Source organism: Engraulis encrasicolus, chromosome 5 (assembly GCF_034702125.1).
Source record: "Engraulis encrasicolus isolate BLACKSEA-1 chromosome 5, IST_EnEncr_1.0, whole genome shotgun sequence".
NCBI lineage: Eukaryota > Metazoa > Chordata > Actinopteri > Clupeiformes > Engraulidae > Engraulis > Engraulis encrasicolus.
Window position 1 is genome coordinate 17,105,196 of NC_085861.1, and position 19,678 is coordinate 17,124,873.

Consider the following 19,678-nt stretch of genomic DNA (forward strand, 5'->3'; position numbering starts at 1 on the left):
TGTTTATGCACTGCAATATGCTGTATAGTAGCTATATAGCAATGCATAGTGTTTGTATCTTATATTCATGCTAATGCTGGTAAACAGTAAAATGCTCTTGCGAAAAAAGATTTGATTATGTGGAATGATAGGCCTATTTTTGTAGTAGTCGCCAGGCACAGGGCGGTAACGGCAGGTCAGAGTTCCCAGGCCCATTTGGCCAAGTTGGTTTTTTGTCTTAGCTGGATTTGGAATGACGGTCTATGGGAATGTTAATTTCTGTTCTTAAGACCATGGGCGTCACTAGACCTATTTTACAAGGGCACGTGCCTGGGTATTGATTTGCTGTGCCCCGGTATGAGTTTCACAAAAAACAACAACCTTGCTACCTTGGAATTTAGCTCAAGTTTAGCATACAGAGTAATCTACAGAACGTGCACAAAATAGTGCCCATGCACTACTTGCAATAATATAATTAATTTACAAGATTTATAAAATAAATAACTGCAAAAAAATGATCTCTCTGTGCACTACTGTGCCCCTGTATAGCATTGGCTCTGCTGACGCCCTTGCTTAAAACCACACCCACCACATTCATTTCCAGTGCAACTGTGCAACTCACCAAGTTGTTAGTGGGGTTCACTGTTATTCCCTGTTTGACACGAAAATATGGCTTTGGAGTTGTATTTGGAATTTTTTAAGTGAAAGAAAAAAAATGGGATTTACAAAGTGCTAAATAACACCAGAGAACACCACAAACTAATGAGATGCACAAATAAAAAGAACAACAACAACAAAAACAATATACCTGTACATACAGTATACTAGTACATGGGACTTACCCATGCAGACAGCCATTCTCAAGCAAAATCTAAACTAACCAAAGAATTGAGGGAACAGAAAATATTTTTAAAATGGCGAGGACCACTGTATGCATTGTAAACAACTCAGAAAAGGGGTTAAAAGTAGCTTGTTTTTACCAGACCACATGGATTACTTCGTGAATCATTTTTTTGGTATGGATCCTTGATGCCTTGGAGCGCTTGGGTAGGAGGAGTGAGTTTAACTCTGGTTTGAAATGAGTGGACCAATTGCTGACAGTTGGCGTTCATGGCCTATGTTGTTCTGCGCCAAAGTGCGTTCGCTTATTGACCGGCCATCTGGTGGAAGACTAAACCCTCCCCTGAGAAGCATAATCAGACCATTCGTGTATTAAGTGTATTTTGTATCCAAATAAATAGTCTGGCCTGTCTGGCTAGGTCAAAAGTGCTACTGTGTTAGTGATGTGAGAAGGCATGCTGAACTAGACAGTGATGAAGCATGCATGCAAATACATCAGCCATAAAGTCATACTTTGTTTATTTACACAGCATTACCATGGGATGCATACAAGCATTAATATTATTTAGCCTAATTTACATGCAAACACATATTTACAAATAAAAGAAATACATTAGAGGAGTATAACGGAACTGTATTAGCTGCGGAGAGAGAGAGAGAGAGAGAGAGAGAGAGAGAGAGAGAGAGAGAGAGAGAGAGAGAGAGAGAGAGAGAGAGAGAGAGAGAGAGAGTGTGTGTCTGTCTGTCTGTCTGTCTGTCTGTCTGTCTGTCTGTGTGCAATTACTCTAAGTTCAGTGATTCAAGTAAATGTTGTCAGCATCGTCATGTTGGTCTGCATCGTTGTTCAGGTATATATCCTCCTCCTGCTCCTCCAGCTCCTGCAGTAAAATATATACAAGGCTGTTTGTTGCTGTACTTCAACAACATAGACCTTCATACTCACACTGGCTATGTTTACATGAGACATTTTATTCGGAATTAAATGACTTTAATTCTGAATAGAGCTTAATTCCGCTTCGAAAGCGTCATGTAAACACCTCTTAGTTCGGAATTAAAGGAAAGATCAAAGTAAACTCCACTGAGCTATTGAATTCTGAATTATTAATCCGGAATTAAAAACGTCATGTAAACATAGTGACTGTGACTGTGAGTGAGTGTACTGTACCTGTGGAAACCTGTGCCCCTGAAAGCAAGGGTCATTGTCGTAGACATCATAATGGTCCTGCCCTCGGCCGTCCCTCTGGCTCATGTCATGCAACTTTAGCTCTGCGGGGGGCGGCATTGGGGCTCGGGGCCGGCGGGCTCTCTCTGCTGTCTTTGGTCTATAAAGGAAAACAGACACACTTTTCACTCAGTGTTCACAGAAAGTCAGTCCACTGTCGACATATCAATGATCAGTAATGGGCAAAATGGCTTCATTAGTTGATATGATAAAAAAATGTTTTCAGAAAGGGCATGTCCAGTAGGACAAAGGGACAGGTGCTTTTGCACCACCTCATCCCTATCCGTGCACGCCTGTGCCATTTTGTCTATCACTGTTAATGATGCACCAATGTGACGTCCCATCCAAATTGTGGGCTGGTCTCAAAGGGAACAATAAATAAAAACAAATTAAAAATGCTAACAGCACCAGTCCCCGAGTACTGTCAGCCCACTAGGAAAATGCCCTGTATGCCACATTACCAATTCAGCCCTGAATATTTGGCTTTAGCTTTTAAATGAATAACAGGACCTCACACGGTTAATTTACTACATCAAACCTTTTTGGAGCCTCATAGCTGAACAAAAAAAAAAAAAAATAGAAGTAATATGAAAAAACTAGAGACAAATTAACTTTTAATCAGCATACATTTCATCAGATATTTACAGAACCCTACATTATCCACACATCATTCATATGTCACCTCTAACTTTGATCTTGAGTGGAAAGTAATACGCTGTACTTGCTTTACTGTTTCTTTGTATTTTTTTTTTTGGTGCTGTATATGTCACTTTTGACCTCTGAAAAGTTAATCCGGTTACACTTTACTTGACACCGGTACGTATGACATAACAGTGTCATAACAGTGTCATGAACGAGTCATAAATATAATGCCAATGTCATAAATGCTTTATGGCCATGCAAACTTGAAAACATGAACACATTTTTAGGCCTGTCTTTGTCATAACCGAATTTTACTTAAAGGCAAAGTCTTAAAATGTTCATGACATTGACATAATGTTTATGACATATGCATGACTGCATTATGACAATGTTATGACACTGGCGTCAAGTAAAGTGTTAAAGTTATTCCTCTCACCTCTGCATGTTGATGTTTATGGAGCTTTCGGAGCCATTCCTGAAATATTCAACAACAACAACAACAACAACAACAACAACAACAACAACGGTGTTTACATTAGTCTTACAGAGAGAGCTAACTGGGAACTGCCGTAGAGGGTTAACTCAGTCCACTGCTCTGATGATTCCCACTTCCTCACCAAAGTATGTGAAAAGGTGGATAACACTCAGTTTCTTCTCTACTTCTTTTTTCATTTTTTTACATAGCAGCAGAACACAGACAGACGTCACTTAGTTACTACTATGTAAAAAAAAAGAAGAAGAAAAGAACTTGAGTGTGATGCACCTTTTCACGTTCTGCAGTTATTCAACTGGAGACGCAACTCACGGAAGAGCGTGGTGGATTAACTACTACTTCTACACCAGAAAAAGCAGAAAAGTACATGTAATATGCATCAACGTCTCACTACTCTTGTGAAATGCCATCCTGGAACTGAGTTGCGTGGTTGTATTATGATTGCTATTAATATAATATAATATATTATATTATTATATTGGAGTGTAACCTACCTTGGTGGAATGTTTCCCACTGACAGTGCAGAATGAGTATTCCTAAAGACAATACAATATTGATGAAATAAGAACATTGACAGTAGATATAATAAGAAGCATGACAGAAAGATGATGCACTCAAGCTACAGTATACACATTTGCTAGATATCAGGTGACAAACCTGTTTCTCTTTCTTGAACGGCAGCAGCAACAGCACACAATCAATCCACATAATCCCACAATAGGCAAAGTGCATCCCAAGATAACCCACGGAAAGAGATCTGGCAGGGATAGGCCTACTGAGATTTGCACACACAATAGTCATTGGAGGTTATCATCTATAGTTAATGGTAAGCAGAGTTATCAAAAGTAAAACTTGAAGTAAAAAACTTCTCACAGATCTCACAGAATTCCATGAAATGAACACAGACCCTTGAGGCGAAAAGGATTTGTGTTTTTTTCACAGATTTTGTCGAAATTTTGTGTTGACTTCGGAAGTGTTTTCTGTTGTGGACTCACGGAAGTGCTTTCTACAGTATAATGCTCCCACAGCTCTGCCACAGATTTTGTGTCACAATGGTTTGTGCTCATTTCACGGAACACTGAGATAATGTTGAGGTGAATTCATTGTATAAGTAGACCAGTTACTTGTAGTCACCTGTGTTGGAAGTTAACTGTAGCATGTTTTTTTACTCCTTCTTTTGACACCGTTAATGGTAAGGAATTATTCAAATTAATATACTATGGCCGTTTCCTAATGTGTAGTGTGCGCCCTTCTAAGTGCGTCAGTCTTCATAATCACGCACAGTTATTGGATACTCTTTGGTGAACTCTGCGGAGTATCCAATCACTGGGCGTGACTACGAAGACTGACATGCTACCAAGGCTCATACACTTGACATGGGAAATAGTGTATATATACACAGCAATTGTGCGTACCCTGTGCAGCCTTTAGAGGCATTTCCTGTGTCTCTGCGGCATATCTATTGATTGCCGCACACAGTACTGGCCTATGAGGCCAGCTCTCCCTGTAAGGTGAACTCAGATGACCTCACACTGCCCCTGGTGGTCAGAAGCGGAATGACGAACCCTGGCAGCTCAATGGTGCCGTTTAGCTTCCATGTGACCGTGGCAGTGGGGTTGGCATCCACCTGGCACACACATCTCATCATCCCTCCCGCCTCTGAGCAGTAGGACTCTGGCAACACTATGGACACATCTGTAGCAGAGGAAGAGAAAAGCAGAATAAGCTTTCGGTTCCTCATGTATTTACGTGTGAAGCATTGAACTGACCTTTAAAAAGTTTGGCAAGATGCAGCATGGATCCTAAGTTAAACCTTAAACTTGGATCTGCGTTTGTTAATTTTCATTCATAGCATTTTTCATTATATAAAAGTCTTGGCAATGCATGACCTATAGTTCTTAGTTGGTTACTACGTGTCATGATTTTCACAGTATGGCGCTTACTAATAAACTAACGTTGACAGTGAAATCTGTATGTAGACAGGTACGCTCTCTGCTATGTGAACAGTGGAGCATCTGACCTTGCACTGATGCCTCTATGCTACTTTCCTTTGAGGTCAATAAAGTGAGGGCCTATCTCTAGTCTATGAATGGAAGTATCATGACTGATACTGAAACTTGAAATGAAACTTGAATTGAAATACTCTACATTTGGAACATAATTTAACCCATCTGGTTTCAGAAACATTATTTTAAGGTTGTAAAAAAAAGCCTGTGCTTTTGTAATAGTTTCAAAACTCTGAAACTCTGACTGAAACCATACATGAAAAACAAAACGTCATGCTTACAAGTAACGTTAAGCAAAGTTTTAGCGGACTGCCCTTTCCCAAACTTGTTCTGAGCAGTGCATAAAAGCCTGTGCCTTTGTGATAGTTTCAAAACTCTGACTGAAACCATGAAACGTGAAACAAAAAGTCATGCTTACAAGTAACGTTAAGCGAAGTTTTAACGGACTGCCCTTTCCCAAACGTGTTCTGAGCAGTGCAAAAAGCAGAGAAGTCCCTGTGCACATCCTTCATGGGGATACGGTCCTGGGTTGAATCAACCTGTAGGATGATTTTCAAATTGCATTTGATTATAAATATATAACGTACGTGGATATATAAGTTTACTCTCCTTCCTGTTAAAATGACTGTAATTGGCCAAGATTGCAATTCTGTGCCACATGCTGTAAGTGTAAACTGAGATGTGACCAGGGGACTGGGGTGAGAATGGGGAATATGTAAAGAATCTGCCCCTGGCCACAGCTAGGCCTAGGGGTCGTGTACACCCGTCTCCAAAAGTGTTGTCGCCTATCCATCTGTTTGGAATAACAGCTAATAACCTGACTTTCAATTAATCACTTGGCTTCAGAAGTCACTCATATAAAAGCTTCAACCCTCCCGAATGAAAATGTAGGTACAAAAATAAATTTCATGCACCAAAGAAAGATTGACCCTTTATTGAACACAGACAGGGCAGATTTTCACAAGACAAAAGTTTTGTCGCCTATCAAACATAATGTGAAAATGAGCAGATAAGTCACTTCAAAACACTTCAAATACGCAGATCGGGTGTCATACTTAATCACTGAATCACTCTCACCTTTCGAGAAAATCAACTTTGGCCTTAGGTGTATGTTTAGGGTCATTATAATCATGGAAAGCAACACAATGAAAAACAATGAAGATCAATGAGAGATGGTGACATATTCGCTATTCGTAGAGCAATACATGTTTAACTTCATGATTTAATCAATGATAAAAGCCCTCAAACACCTGCAGCATGCAAGCAGGCACCATTTCTCTTTTTTCATATTCTTCATCTCCAACACCATACAGTTTTGATGCTATCAGTTCTAAAATGGCTGATATTGGGATCATGACTTCAGAGTATGAGTCCCATTCGCCTTCATTTTTGTCAGAATTAGGCCTGACATACTCTTGGCTGGCTTTTTTTTTAAACAGGACAGTGGGAGAGACTTGTTTGGTGTTAAAGGTGAAGAATTTGGAAAACATACATGGTGCCTAAAGTCAAACATGGGAGGGATACAGCTCTTATGTGGAGCTGCATGCATGCTGCTGGCGTGTGAGGGCTCTTATCATTGATTACATCATGAAGTTAAAAAAGTATTGCTCTACGAATAGCCAATTTGTCACCATCTCTCATTGAACTCCATTGATTTTCATTGTGTTGCTTTCCATGATTACAATGACCCTCAACATACACCTAAGGCCAAAGTTGATTCTGGAGAGATGTGAGTGAATCAGTGATTAAGTACGACACCCAATCTGCGTATTTGGAGTGTTTTGAAGTGACTTATCTGCTAATTTTCACATTATGTTCGATAGGCGACTTTTGTCTTGTCAAAATCTGCCCTGTCTGTGTTCATTAAAGGGTCAATCTTTCTTTGGTGCATGAAATTTATTTTTGTACATACATTTTCATTCGGGAGGGTTGTAGCTTTCATATGAGTGACTTCTGAAGCCAAGTGATTAATTGAAAGTCAGGTTATTAGCTGTTATTCCAAACAGATGGATAGGCGACAACTCTTTTGGAGACGGGTGTAGTACTCTAGCTATAAAGGTGAACGATACTACAGAGAGAGGGGGCCTTTCTGTGATGAGAGGACAGCACACACAGGGCTGTCCTGGCAGAGACGTCTCCCGTCGATCAACGGTTATCAATAAACTGCAGATGTCATCGGATCATAAATGCCAGTCTGAATCATTATTTGGCCCACAAACCCGGAGAGTGTGGCTGCCGTTGTTGCTGATGAACCACTGGTAGACGTGGGCCTTTGGGTTGCTCTTGCTCAGGCACGTCAGCGTGGTGTTGTCGCGCTCTGCAACGGTCTGTTTCACAGCACTCAGTCTCACATCCACCGGGGCATCTGTTTGAAAAATGAATATCAATCAATCACTCAATCAAGTTTATTAGGACCATGTACAATTAAAACATGAATGCTTCCATTCCATGCATTGTACCAGATTTAGCCTTAGGCTAGTTTTCATCTGTAGTCCCTGACATTAGAATTAAATAATGTACAATAGAATAATAAAGTAAAGCAGCAGTCAAAAACTAAATGAAAATACACATAAAAACAATCACTCAAACAAATCACTCATGTCCCCTGTACCCCCACCCCCCCACACACACACCCATAAATCTGTGAAAAATGCAGTGATCCTTTAACACTTAGAGAGTACTCTGAGGCCAAACACACTCTGGAAGATGTTGAAGTTGTTGACTGTTGTGTTGAATTAACACTGCATTTTGGTTTTTTTTAATGTGTTGGCTACATACAAATCAATATGAGGCAGTCATGGGCAGGCAAGCCATTAGGGAGTCAGGCTTGTAGCCCAAGGGTTTCCATTTCACTCAACTCTGATCTAAAACTCTCAAATGTACTCTCATTTATTTAACCACTATGTCACACAGCTGACGTGTTTCGGTCTGCACTGACGATCACATCTGTAAATACATACACGTAGATTAGAATAAGCTTAAGCGTGTGGAGTGTGGTTTTTCTCTACATAAGCACCAATGACCTGGGTTACACCCAAGGTGGTTTTGACCATACAGAGTACTTACAGTAGACATCCAAAGTCAGAGTCTTGCTCTCTGTAGTTATTCCATCGCCGAACGTGCTACGACAGATGACGTCTCTACGGTCGTGGTCATGTGCGGCGGTCAGCCTGACGGTAGACACGGTCTCCCACAGGTCCCCATCTTGTTTCCCAGTGTGCACCTCGGGGGACATGGCAGTCAGGCCGCTCCAGCGGATGGAGGGGGGAGAGGGGGGGCAGGAGTGGAGGATGCTGCAGCTCAGGCTGAACTCTTCACCGTCCCTCACTGGGGACTTGGAGATGGATATCTGGGGTTGGGTTCTCGCTGTTGTTTAAGAGAAAGGATATACGTATTAGGGTAAGTTGATGTTGTCATGATCTGTCAACTTAAAGTTTAGGTTGACAGATCATGACAACACCAACTAACCCTAATGGTTTAGGTCCTAAACAGTGCAACTGTATGACACATCCTGTTATGGAAAACTGTATTTGTGAACAAATTTTGGTCTGTTTGTTTGCTGGCCTGTCTTCCTTGTCTTATCCTTATTCACTTTACACACAAACTACTTTACAAACTTCAAGGTCAAAGGCTGAAGGTTAAGTCCATTGTCAAGGTCACATGAAAATTACAGGGGCCGGGCTAAAAAAAAATGAGGCGGCGGAGAGTAGCTTACCTTGAGGTTTTATATCAACAACTGGGCTGTAGTATTTATCAGACTCAGGGTTGATGTAGGGAAACATTTTGATGCCATCAGACATCCTGACATTGTCGATCCTGAGAGAACAGTTGCCATCTGAGGACCTCCCCGGCATGGAGACGCGTCCTTCAAATCCATCTACAGCATTGCGGAGATTCCACCCATCATAAACCACCGGCCACCCTGATCGCTGGTGCTTGTACCAAATCACCCTGGTGTGGCTGCTCGTGTGGCAGGGAATCACTACACAGCTGCCCTCTACAGCCCTCACAGAGGACGGCATCTCAATGACGAAGCCCTCTGGTGTGCTAAACAAGCACATGGCTGTGAAATAAAAAACCCACATTGGTGAATAAACACTGTCAACAAAAGAAAACATCAATGTTATGTGAATACGCACATATAACACAGAATGTGTTTTAAGATGAAACCCCTATTCCTTGTTTAATTATTTGAATATAATATACTGTAATATTATATCATCATGCTTACATTTCTATGTCATCATAGTCATCACTCTGTCTCTGTCTCTGTCTCTGTCTCTGTCTCTCTCTCTCTCTCTCTCTCTCTCTCTCTCTCTCTCTCTCTCTCTCTCTGTGTGTGTGTGTGGGTGTGCATATATTTACACACCCATGCAGTCATGTGCAGACATACCGTAAATTCAGAATATCACATGTGACACTTTTAGTATTTTGGTACATGCAGCTCTATGTACCCCTGCTCACACATAGCAGCCTGAGCGGATGAGAACTAAGGGGAAGTCCTCTAGGGTTTAGCCGTAGAGGTAAAACTACATCACAACACTGGACTGACAGAAGAAAAAAAAAAAAAAACGATGTAAAAGAAAAGGTGCTTCCTAATTTGTATAATTGCAAAATACCATAATATGGTATATGGTAAAATACTACATATGGTAAAATACTACATTAGTAAAGCTGTACAATGTGATACACAGTACATATCAATGTTCAGTAAACCTTGTTCACACATACATATAGTCACATGTGCATGAGTATCATTTGAACCACCAACATGTGAGACTGTGTGGCATATAACCACATGCTGCTTTTTCCTGTGGTGGTGGTAATGTGTGCACAAACCATGTCAGTGGCATCAGCTTCTGCAAAGAAGGCTAATTATGGTTTGCGATGTTGGCCAATTAGGTTCTTCGTTCACTGCCAAATGTGTGCCGTTACAGAGGGCAACCTGGTCACAGTGCGTGCGTGCCTGCCTGTGTGTGTGCATGTGTGCGTGTGCATGCTGTGTGCCTGCCTGCCTGCGTGCTTGCTTACCTGCCTGCCTGCCTGCCTGCCTGCCTGCGTGCGTGTCTGCGTGCCTACCTGCCTGCGTGCGTGCATGCGTGTAATTTCTGAATAATTTTCTCTCAAACACAGGGTTTGGCTTTGCCGTACATGGGTTAATAAACTGACCTACACTACAGGCTGAATCTCCCCCATCACACCTCAGCATCGTGATCCCATTTGCCCATACAGGGTAGTAGCATATAGCATAATGTATACACACAGTATATGTTCAATGGGGATGTACTGCAATTTAACTTTTTTGATCACCAGTCAAAATGGCTACTAGATTTTACTCTTATTAGTCCGACACACACTCACTAATGCGTCAAAGCGGCTAGCAAGTTGGTCTTTTCTACCAGCCAAACCAAAATTTAACCAGCATTTGGTCGGTTGGCTGGTGTTAATTTAGGGCCCACTGTGTGTTTGATGTCTACTACAGTAGCCTAACAAGCCTTAAATAAGGATCCCAACATGTGTCCCATAAGCTCCTATAGATATGCAACTAACTTGTACATCATTACAGTACAGTACAATTAGCTGACACTTTTATCCAAACCTACCTACAGCTATGACAGGGTATTGGTTCCAGTCCCTGCATGGAGCAGTGTTGGGATAGGTGCCTTGCTCAAGGACACTGCAGCCATGGAGGAAGGGATTGGCAAGGTTGGGGAATGAACCTGCAAACCTGTGATCTAGGCCCTACAATCCAACTCCGTAACCATTACACAATGGCTGCTGCATACACACTTGAAAGGTAGCATACACTTCATCATGTAATTAGGCTACTTGATCTGCTCTGACTGACTGGTTAGACTCCCTAACCATTACAACACCGCTGCCCCCACTCCACGGCTGACCTGTACACGGGTGGTTGACGTTTAAGGGCGTAACGCAAAAAAAAAAAAAAGTTTTTCAAATTCCTGAAAAAAATGATGGATAAAAATTGGAAAAAAATTGAAAAAAATAAAGCACTCAGTGGTCTGTGGAATTTCACCTTATTTTTGCCATTTTTGGGAAAATGTGTCCTGCATCAACACATAGCATAGGCATGTCACACCGCAGGAAAATGGAGTCACACCACAGGGAATTCACTGCATTATGGCCATTTTAATCCTTTTGTATACATGACTGACATCTGAGCTCATGCTAACTTGATAATGATATCATGTTTAATCTTAATATGTGTTTTCATTAATAAAAAAACTTTTTTTCCTCCTATAAGAGCAGTCACACCACAGGACACCATAAAATGAACCTAAGCATTGCGTGACAGAAAGATTGCAATATGAAGACATATTAAGAGGTTAAGAGTCACTTTAAACTTCCACAGCACTCTCCAATAACTGAGGTACTGACTGGTTAGGAGCCAGCCTTTAAGACCCTTGTAGTTGGCCTTGCAGCTGCCCATTCACAAACATTGACATACATGTCACCCCACAGGACGCAATTTGTGTTACGAAATTGAACTTGTAGTTAATATTACTGTCTTGAGTTTTTTCCACATTCACATATCTTAATCTAAAGTTAAGATTTATGCAATCATGCCAAATGCTTCATACATTATTCAAAATGTTGTTGGTTAATTTATATATATGTTATTATATATTGTTTCATTAATGTTACAGTCACACCGCAGGAAATTTGACATATAAACCTTTACATAAATCTTAACAAAAATGTTTCTTCTCATCTAAGACTAATATGAAACATAATGTACCACATCTTCTTTCATTGACATTTGTTTTTTAAAAGGAAAATAACAGTTTTGTAGGTTTTTAACCAATGTTACGAAAAAACAAGGCGTCACGTCTCCCACCCACACACTATGGTTCAAATGTAGCTCACATTTCATACCATTTCTCGATCTGTTCTGACTGACTGGTTAGATCAAATCCTGTCTGAGAAGAGTAGAATAAAAGAGGACACTCAGTACAAAGAGTCTCTTCTTAATTAACGTTTACTGCACACTGGCCCTTTTACCCCATTTTAGCCTGACAACTTGTATACGTTGTTTGACCTTTGGGGCCTGGAGACACATATACGCTGCATTCGGGCTCGAAATGTGGGTATGTTAAAGCTGAATGAACACATTCTAATGCAGGATGAGGGCCTCAGGGTTTAAATGCAATCATGTTTTACGTTTTTATGGGCATCAGAGGTGAAGATATATAGGTTTTTATAGGCTAGGGGTAACTTTCCCAACAACAGCTTAAGCATTCAGCAGGCGCTTTTGCAGGTGCACAAATGGGTTAAAGCAAAACAAGTGCAATTAGAGGTAGCATCCTGATACCTGGCCAACGCTTTCTGTTTGTCACACTTGTTTGTCACACAAACAAACACTGCCAAGCCGGACATGGAGCACAGTGCAGAAGTGTAAGTGTGAATACCACAGAAGTAGATGCTCAGGAGCCTGAGGAGTCTCGAGGTGTCCATTGTCATTGTCATCCCCATCATCATTCAGCTCCTCTCAGGGGAAGGTCTCCGGCCGATCCGATCTCCACTCACTGGTTTGACTGTGGAGGGAGGTTCACGTGTACTATAGGGCCACCGTCTGTAATGAATACACATGCACGCACGCACGCACACAGACAGACAGACAGACAGACAGACAGACAGACAGACAGACAGACAGACAGACAGACAGACAGACAGACAGACACACACACACACACACACACACACACACACGCACACACACACACACACACACACACACACACACACACACACACACATTTTGTGAACGACAAACTATATGTACAATATCTGTATTCACATGCTTGATTGACCAGAACGTCAAGTGTACCATTTATGAGGTCTTGACAATTGCATGTCAACAGTTCAGACACAAAACGCAATACAATATTTGTCATTGATTAACCAAAATGCAGTAGGCCAATATTCAGATAATATGAAGTTAATATACAGATAGCATAACTTTGATGAACTTAACAAGATGCTTCTGGTTTGTTATCTTAATTGTTTTTAACCCTTGTAAGGTGTTCGTGTTTTGGTTACATAGAAGGTGTTTGTGTCAATTTGACCCGGACATGTAGAAAAGTAATGAAAAAGTGAAAAAATCATAGCTCATATTCACCCTCATGTTCCCCTCACCCTGCCTGTGTATTTCTGTTTATTTATAGACAGTGAAGATAGTAAGTAAACTCAATCCAAGCTCTCGGATTGAACCACTCTTATCACGCAAGGTTGAAACATTGATGCACAACTGAAGGACCGAACAATATCTGCACTCCTTTTCCCACATTCTTAACCTTCTACCTTGTCTACTCAACATGTGATCACTGTTGAATCAGAGAGATTTTTCTCAAGCTAAAAACTGAAAACAGGTCAAAATGACCCGAACACCTTACAAGGGTTAATGGCTTCAATGTGTAGTTTGTAGTTTGATTTAACCGAGATTTCAGAAGAGGACTTTGAATGGAATTTGAATTTGTCATTATCAAGCTGTACTATGCTGGTAATTTTCATTGAGAGCACTTTCAGTTTTAGTTCCACATGAACCAAGAGAGCTCATTGGAAATCTTCAAGTCATGTGCAAATCCGCCTAGTCCCTTGGGAGTTTATAAATAGATGTCATTTGCTAAAAATACAACATACAGTATAATGAATGTATGTTAGTACACTTGTACACACGCATGCAGATTGTAAATATACAAACCACTAATTCATTTGTAAATTTACTCAATACACCTCCTACAGTGCACACAGCAATAATTATTACACCCCTTTTGAAAAATAACATAAACACATTTGCGTTGGTGTCAATTACATTTGGTGGTAACCAAGTGAGCAAAGAAAAGTGTCCCATATACAGTCAAGCATAGGGTGTGGGACTGACATAGTTTGTGGCTGCAAGAATGCTGCTAACATTGAGAAGTTATATTTCCCAAAAAGAAACATGCACGCATGACTACTAAAACAGATCATGATCCTCTGTTTGGAATTTTAACATAGGAGTCTACTCATTTTTGATTTCACAAAAAAACGGAAAGATATGTAATTTAAGCTATATTATTATTAACCTTAGGCTACTTCTCTGTTGTAAGCTAAACAGATGTAGGCCTATTCAACTTACTCTATGTACATTTTTGAAATATATTGTGCTTATTGAAATACTGTTCAAAATTTTACTTTTCAAAAGGAGTGTACTCATTATTGCTGTGCACTGTACAGTATGCTGACTTGCTTAAGAGTAAAGACAAGAAAACCCCATTGACAAAAAGGTGAAATTCCAACAGCCACTCAACTGCAAAATAATGATTAGGGCTCAGTAGCTTCAACCGCTTGTGGTTGGAAGCTGATACCCTGCATACATACCTAGATAACATCTATAGATGTAGTTCACTGATACTATATACATGTACTTCACAGATAATATATAAAGACAATACAATTACAACAGCTGTTCAATAGCCTACCTTAACTTAAACTGATAATAATTAATACTAAGTTATCTAATAATGTGTTATTTAGATGCCCTACCTCAGAGAGACCCTGTGACACATCTGTTGCTCTCCCCCTCTCAGTTCCTTTAGAAACAGGAAGCTCTCTAACGTCCAGCACAACCACAGTGGGCGTCTATTTTCAATCCTGTGTGTGGCCCTCCCACACCACATTGCGTTCAACAACACATCATCACATCACATATTGCTTCACATTGTATTACGCTTAGACACTTTTATCCAAAGCAACTAGAGGATCTAAAGTCAGTGGAGGTATGATTTTATTCTGAAGGAGGCCGCACCTTGCATAGCAGTGTTTTTTATTGCACAAACGCATTTCGGCGTGTGAAGAAGGTGCAATAAAAAAAACACTGCCATGCAAGGTGCTGCCTCCTTCTTGAAACATTGAATATAATATTTGGGCCAGCACCCTCAGAGATTAAATCATTAAGAGTGACGCCTGCTCCAAGAAGAAAATTGTCTTTTATTCTGAAGGGACGTACTCTCACACAACTGTAGCATGAGGCCTAAGATGGTGTACATGCAGGTGCAGACTGGGCCCGGTGGATATCTTCTTTAATGTTTGTCTGTCTTAATGTCATAAAACTGAATAAATGGAGTAAATAGTTCACTTGATTGGAGACAAGCAAGACAAACAGGGAATATTAGAAGAAATCCAAAGTTCTAAGTTGACCACAACTCATGAAATTCATAGAGGACAATTTGGTAAAGTAACAAAACTGTAAAATTCATGACAAATGAATGAAAATGGAGAGAAGGAAGGAACTTGAGCAGAACAGTCCGAAAGCATTTTGTTCGGATGTGAATGACACCTATATCTATATAGTCTAATAGCTTAGCTCCAAAATGTAAAGGAATCGTTCAGTTTGTGATACAAGCATGAAAATTGGTACACATATAGCCAAAGGCATTCCAAAAAGAACTGGATATGGAGCCATCGAGAATTTTCAACATGTTGGCCATGGCAGCCATTTTCCAAAATGGCCGCCAGCCACAACAGTTTTCTTGGATATAATATATTTTAGACATATTTACCATTCGTATCGTACCACTTGGTAAATGTGATATGGATAATAGAAAAGTTGTCATGAATATTCAAGATGGCCCCCATTTTCAAGATGGCAGCCGTCACTTGTATGATTTATCTGATATAGGTGATATCGGTGTCAAATCAGTCATTTTTCATGATGCAGAATTCAAATTTGTAACTTTGGAATTAACCAGAAGCTTCCTTTTATCTCATTCTATACTTCATATACAGTATAGTATCACTGTTTCTTTCAAGATGGCAGCCCATGTCAGATAATCATACAATAGTGGAGTCTGTTAAGGGTTTTACCATTACGGAAGTTAGAAAAGCACTTTGCATGGTGTTTCTTTAGGGTATATGCTGTAATTCTAGTCTAAGAGCCCTCAGATTTTTTTTTCTACCGTCATATACAATATGTCATGTTGTGTAATGCATTACATTGTTATTAAATGACATTATAGTAGCTGACAATGTTAATATAGTCTGGAACTCAGCAGAGATGAAAGGGCAGTGGTAGCCTGCTTGACCAGATTGATGAAACTACAAAAATGTACATAGTGGTGTGCATTGGCACTGCCCTCAAGATTCGATTCGATTACGATTCGGGAGGTAGCGATTCGATTCGATTCAATTCTACAATGTATTGCAATGCATTACATTTATACTGACAGCAAAGCAAATGTTTCATCAGTCATGATGAGGCAATACAAGTAGTCAGATACTGAACAACATTTTAAATGGCTGTTTTCTGAATCTGAATTCAAATGAGCATTTCCCACACTAAAACTATGGTGAGAATAGACGACTGCTGCTAATGCTTGCTGAGCAGCATCTGAATGGGGAACTGTCAGTGCAAGATGATGTCCAAGGTAGCAGGTTCTCCATCCTCTAATTTCCCTGACAGATATTTTTTATTTGTATGAGAGAGGGTAAAGGACAGGACCTCTCCATATGTATGAAGAACCCATAAGATCACCTAATTCTACATTCTCACAAGTAGCATTGTGCATATTGAGTGCATTTCTGCCATCTTTAGAATGGCATTACAGATTATTCAATATACATATAGGCTACAGTATGTCTTCAGTTCAAATTAAATGGAAATGTTTTCTAAGTAGGTGTTGAGTAAGTAGGCAGAGGTAAATTGTTTTTTTCCTGAATTTGCAAACAAGTCCTCACCAAGTAATTGTGTCACAAGTTGCATTACAGTTAGCTCAGTAATCATTGAGTACTTCAATTGGTACTTCAAAACTGACAGTTGATGGACAACATGTACCGTAGGTCTTTGCCACCCTTACCCATAGGAGAAATATCTATATAAAACAACAACTCTCATATGGTATACAGGTATACTATAAAAGTAAGTCATTACGGTACTCATTTTCTTGATATGCAAGGCACACAAATAGTCTGGGAGGAAGGATAGTCTACCATACCCCCCACCCAAACAAAATGCCACATGACTTTTTTTTAACCTTCACGAATTTGAGTGGTAACAGTAACATAACTCATTCCCACTACACTTTTTTTGCGTTATACATGACCTCGGAATGCTCTACATGTTTCAGTTCTATAGTTGTACAGTACAGTACAGTACAGTACAGTACAGTACAGTACAGTACAGTACAGTACAGTACAGTAGCATACAGTACGGTGCAGTATAGAAAAGTACAGTAGAGTACAGTACAGTAGCATACAGTACAGTACAGTACAGTAGCATACAGTACGGTGCAGTATAGAAACGTACAGTACAGTACAGAACAGTAGCATACAGTACAGTATGGTACAGTACAGTAGCATACAGTACGGTGCAGAATAGCAAAGTAGAGTACAGTACAGTAGCATACAGTATAGTGCAGTAGAGTACATTACAGTACAGTATTTTACATTACAGTACAGTAGCATACAGTATAGTGCAGTACAGTACAGTACAGTACAGTACAGTACAGTATTTCACATTACAGTACAGTATAGTATAGTACAGTACAGTGCAGTACTGGGTCCTAAGGAAGCATGTTCTAAATTTCACGCTTTTGTCAGCTCCGTAACGCTAATGGCCTTTTTCTTGAAAATGGCGGCCATCTTGAATATTCATGACAACTTTTAAATTATCCATAAGACATTTACCAAATAGTATGAATGGTAAATGTGTCTAAAATGTCATATTATATCCATTACTCATAAGAAAACTGTTGTTGCTGGCGGCCATTTTGAAAAATGGCTGCTATGGCCACCATGTTGAAAATTCACGATGGCTCCATATCCAGTTCTTTTTAGAATGCCTTTGGCTATATGTGTACCAATTTTCATGCTTGTATCACAAACTGAACGATTGTTTTGGTTAGCCGCTGCACTAATACCCTTGACCAACCCCTTGAAAACCTAATCAGCAGAGGTGTCAAAGGTTAAAGTAAATGTGGTGTAAGTGCAACACTAGAATGTGTTATTATACTTTATAGCTGTTACACCATTTAATCCATTGTACCTAATGAGGTGGATAGACTGTGTTTTACTGAAAAACACTGAAAACCTAACAAGAACGCACCACAAATGTGATCAAACCAGCAGAGAGGTAGCTGATCACATGACAAGTTACTCAGGCCTGTGTTGGAAGGAAATTGTGTTTCTTTTTTTAAACTTTTACTTTTGACACCTCTGCTAATGAATACCTTCTGCCTGTTCTTGGAGCGCCTCAAACACCTAACTCAACTTACAGCCCTGTAATGGGAAAAATACGCCACCCTCTGGTCACACAGAGGGTTAGCAGAATAAATGTAACGTGACATCATGTCTTGATAGGGATGTCTACTACTACGCACCCGATTACACGACTTGAAGCTGGTGCATTCCTAAACCCATATAAGTAGGCCTACTGCAGAATGCAACATTGTAAAGAACATTGTTTTGCATATTTTCGTTTATGTTGGCGTCTTAGGCTATTCAATGTAGGCCTATAAAATTATTAATTTTATTTTGCTGTATTTTTCCTGCCAACCTGCCGCGGGCAACCTGGCATCCCGTCGTGCCCCCGCAGGGGTCCCCGACCCCCACTTTGAAAACCACTGGTCTACTGTATAGGAAATGTCCACACTGAACTTCAAATTGATTTTGCTTCAATGTTCTTCCATCTTTATATTATATTGTAGCCATGTCTTTATATTTTTCTTGTCCAAAAATGGAATGACCTGGTCCAGCACTGCCATCCAGTCCAACAAAAAAAGTGAATGAAGATGAAGGATGACAACAAATGGTGGATGTTAAGATTTTCAATATAGAGGTAATGATGGACATTGGACACAATGATGGACAGTGATGTATCAGCTCTGTGAGTAATGAGTGGTGGGACTTGTGAGCCAATTTATTCATAGCAATTGTTAACACCTGCAATGGGATCATGTGATCACCTGGTATTTGTATATATGGGGTGTACTTTCTATGTATTGTCACGTCTGAAGAAGGGGTAAAACCCGAAACGTCACGAAAAAATAAATATTGGGAGCAAAAGAAATCCTGGTCGTCAGCGGACTTTTTCTCACTATCATCAAGATTTTCAATATAACCAAGGTAAATTATACCACGTGTCACCAGTGCAACACAGTGCGATCAAGTCTGGTCTCCTAAATGGGTATGATTTTTCTTTGAACTTGTCTCCTAGTTTCCTAAAGGGGCATGGGTGCCATTCTATTTACTCTCAATGGTGCCATAGGATTGCAGCGTGGAGCCTTATGAGGTTCCGGAAGGAACTCCTAGGAACCGTCTCTATTTAATAATTGGTTTGCAGTGGATGGACCAGAGACCTGCAGTGGCAGAGGAGTGCCTGCAGAGGGCACAGTAGAGACCTCTATCAAAGTCTGAACCAGACATATTATAGTCAGAGATACGCCATTCTAGTTCTTTTCCGGTATCCACTTTATGTCGGGTGAACGCCCATTGACAGTA

General features: G+C 40.2%; 1 protein-coding gene across 2 annotated transcripts; it reads right to left on the bottom strand.

The window, feature by feature from the left end:
* Positions 1-1,321: 1,321 nt before the first annotated feature.
* On the bottom strand, positions 1,322-14,765 carry LOC134448337 (myelin-associated glycoprotein-like). 2 transcript variants are annotated; one of them, XM_063198015.1, is made up of 12 exons: positions 14,729-14,765; positions 12,613-12,776; positions 8,898-9,245; positions 8,249-8,548; positions 7,402-7,547; positions 5,601-5,721; positions 4,592-4,871; positions 3,834-3,948; positions 3,671-3,712; positions 3,120-3,158; positions 1,985-2,141; positions 1,322-1,697 (listed from the first exon to the last, which is right to left on the bottom strand). In XM_063198015.1, exons 2-7 carry the CDS (start codon positions 12,680-12,682, stop codon positions 4,663-4,665), a joined length of 1,194 nt encoding a protein of 397 aa, XP_063054085.1. In that variant the 5' UTR covers positions 12,683-12,776; positions 14,729-14,765; the 3' UTR covers positions 1,322-1,697; positions 1,985-2,141; positions 3,120-3,158; positions 3,671-3,712; positions 3,834-3,948; positions 4,592-4,662. The 2 variants fall into 2 exon arrangements, with proteins under 2 accessions (XP_063054085.1, XP_063054084.1); XM_063198014.1 differs by having other exon boundaries at positions 3,834-3,951.
* Positions 14,766-19,678: the final 4,913 nt, after the last annotated feature.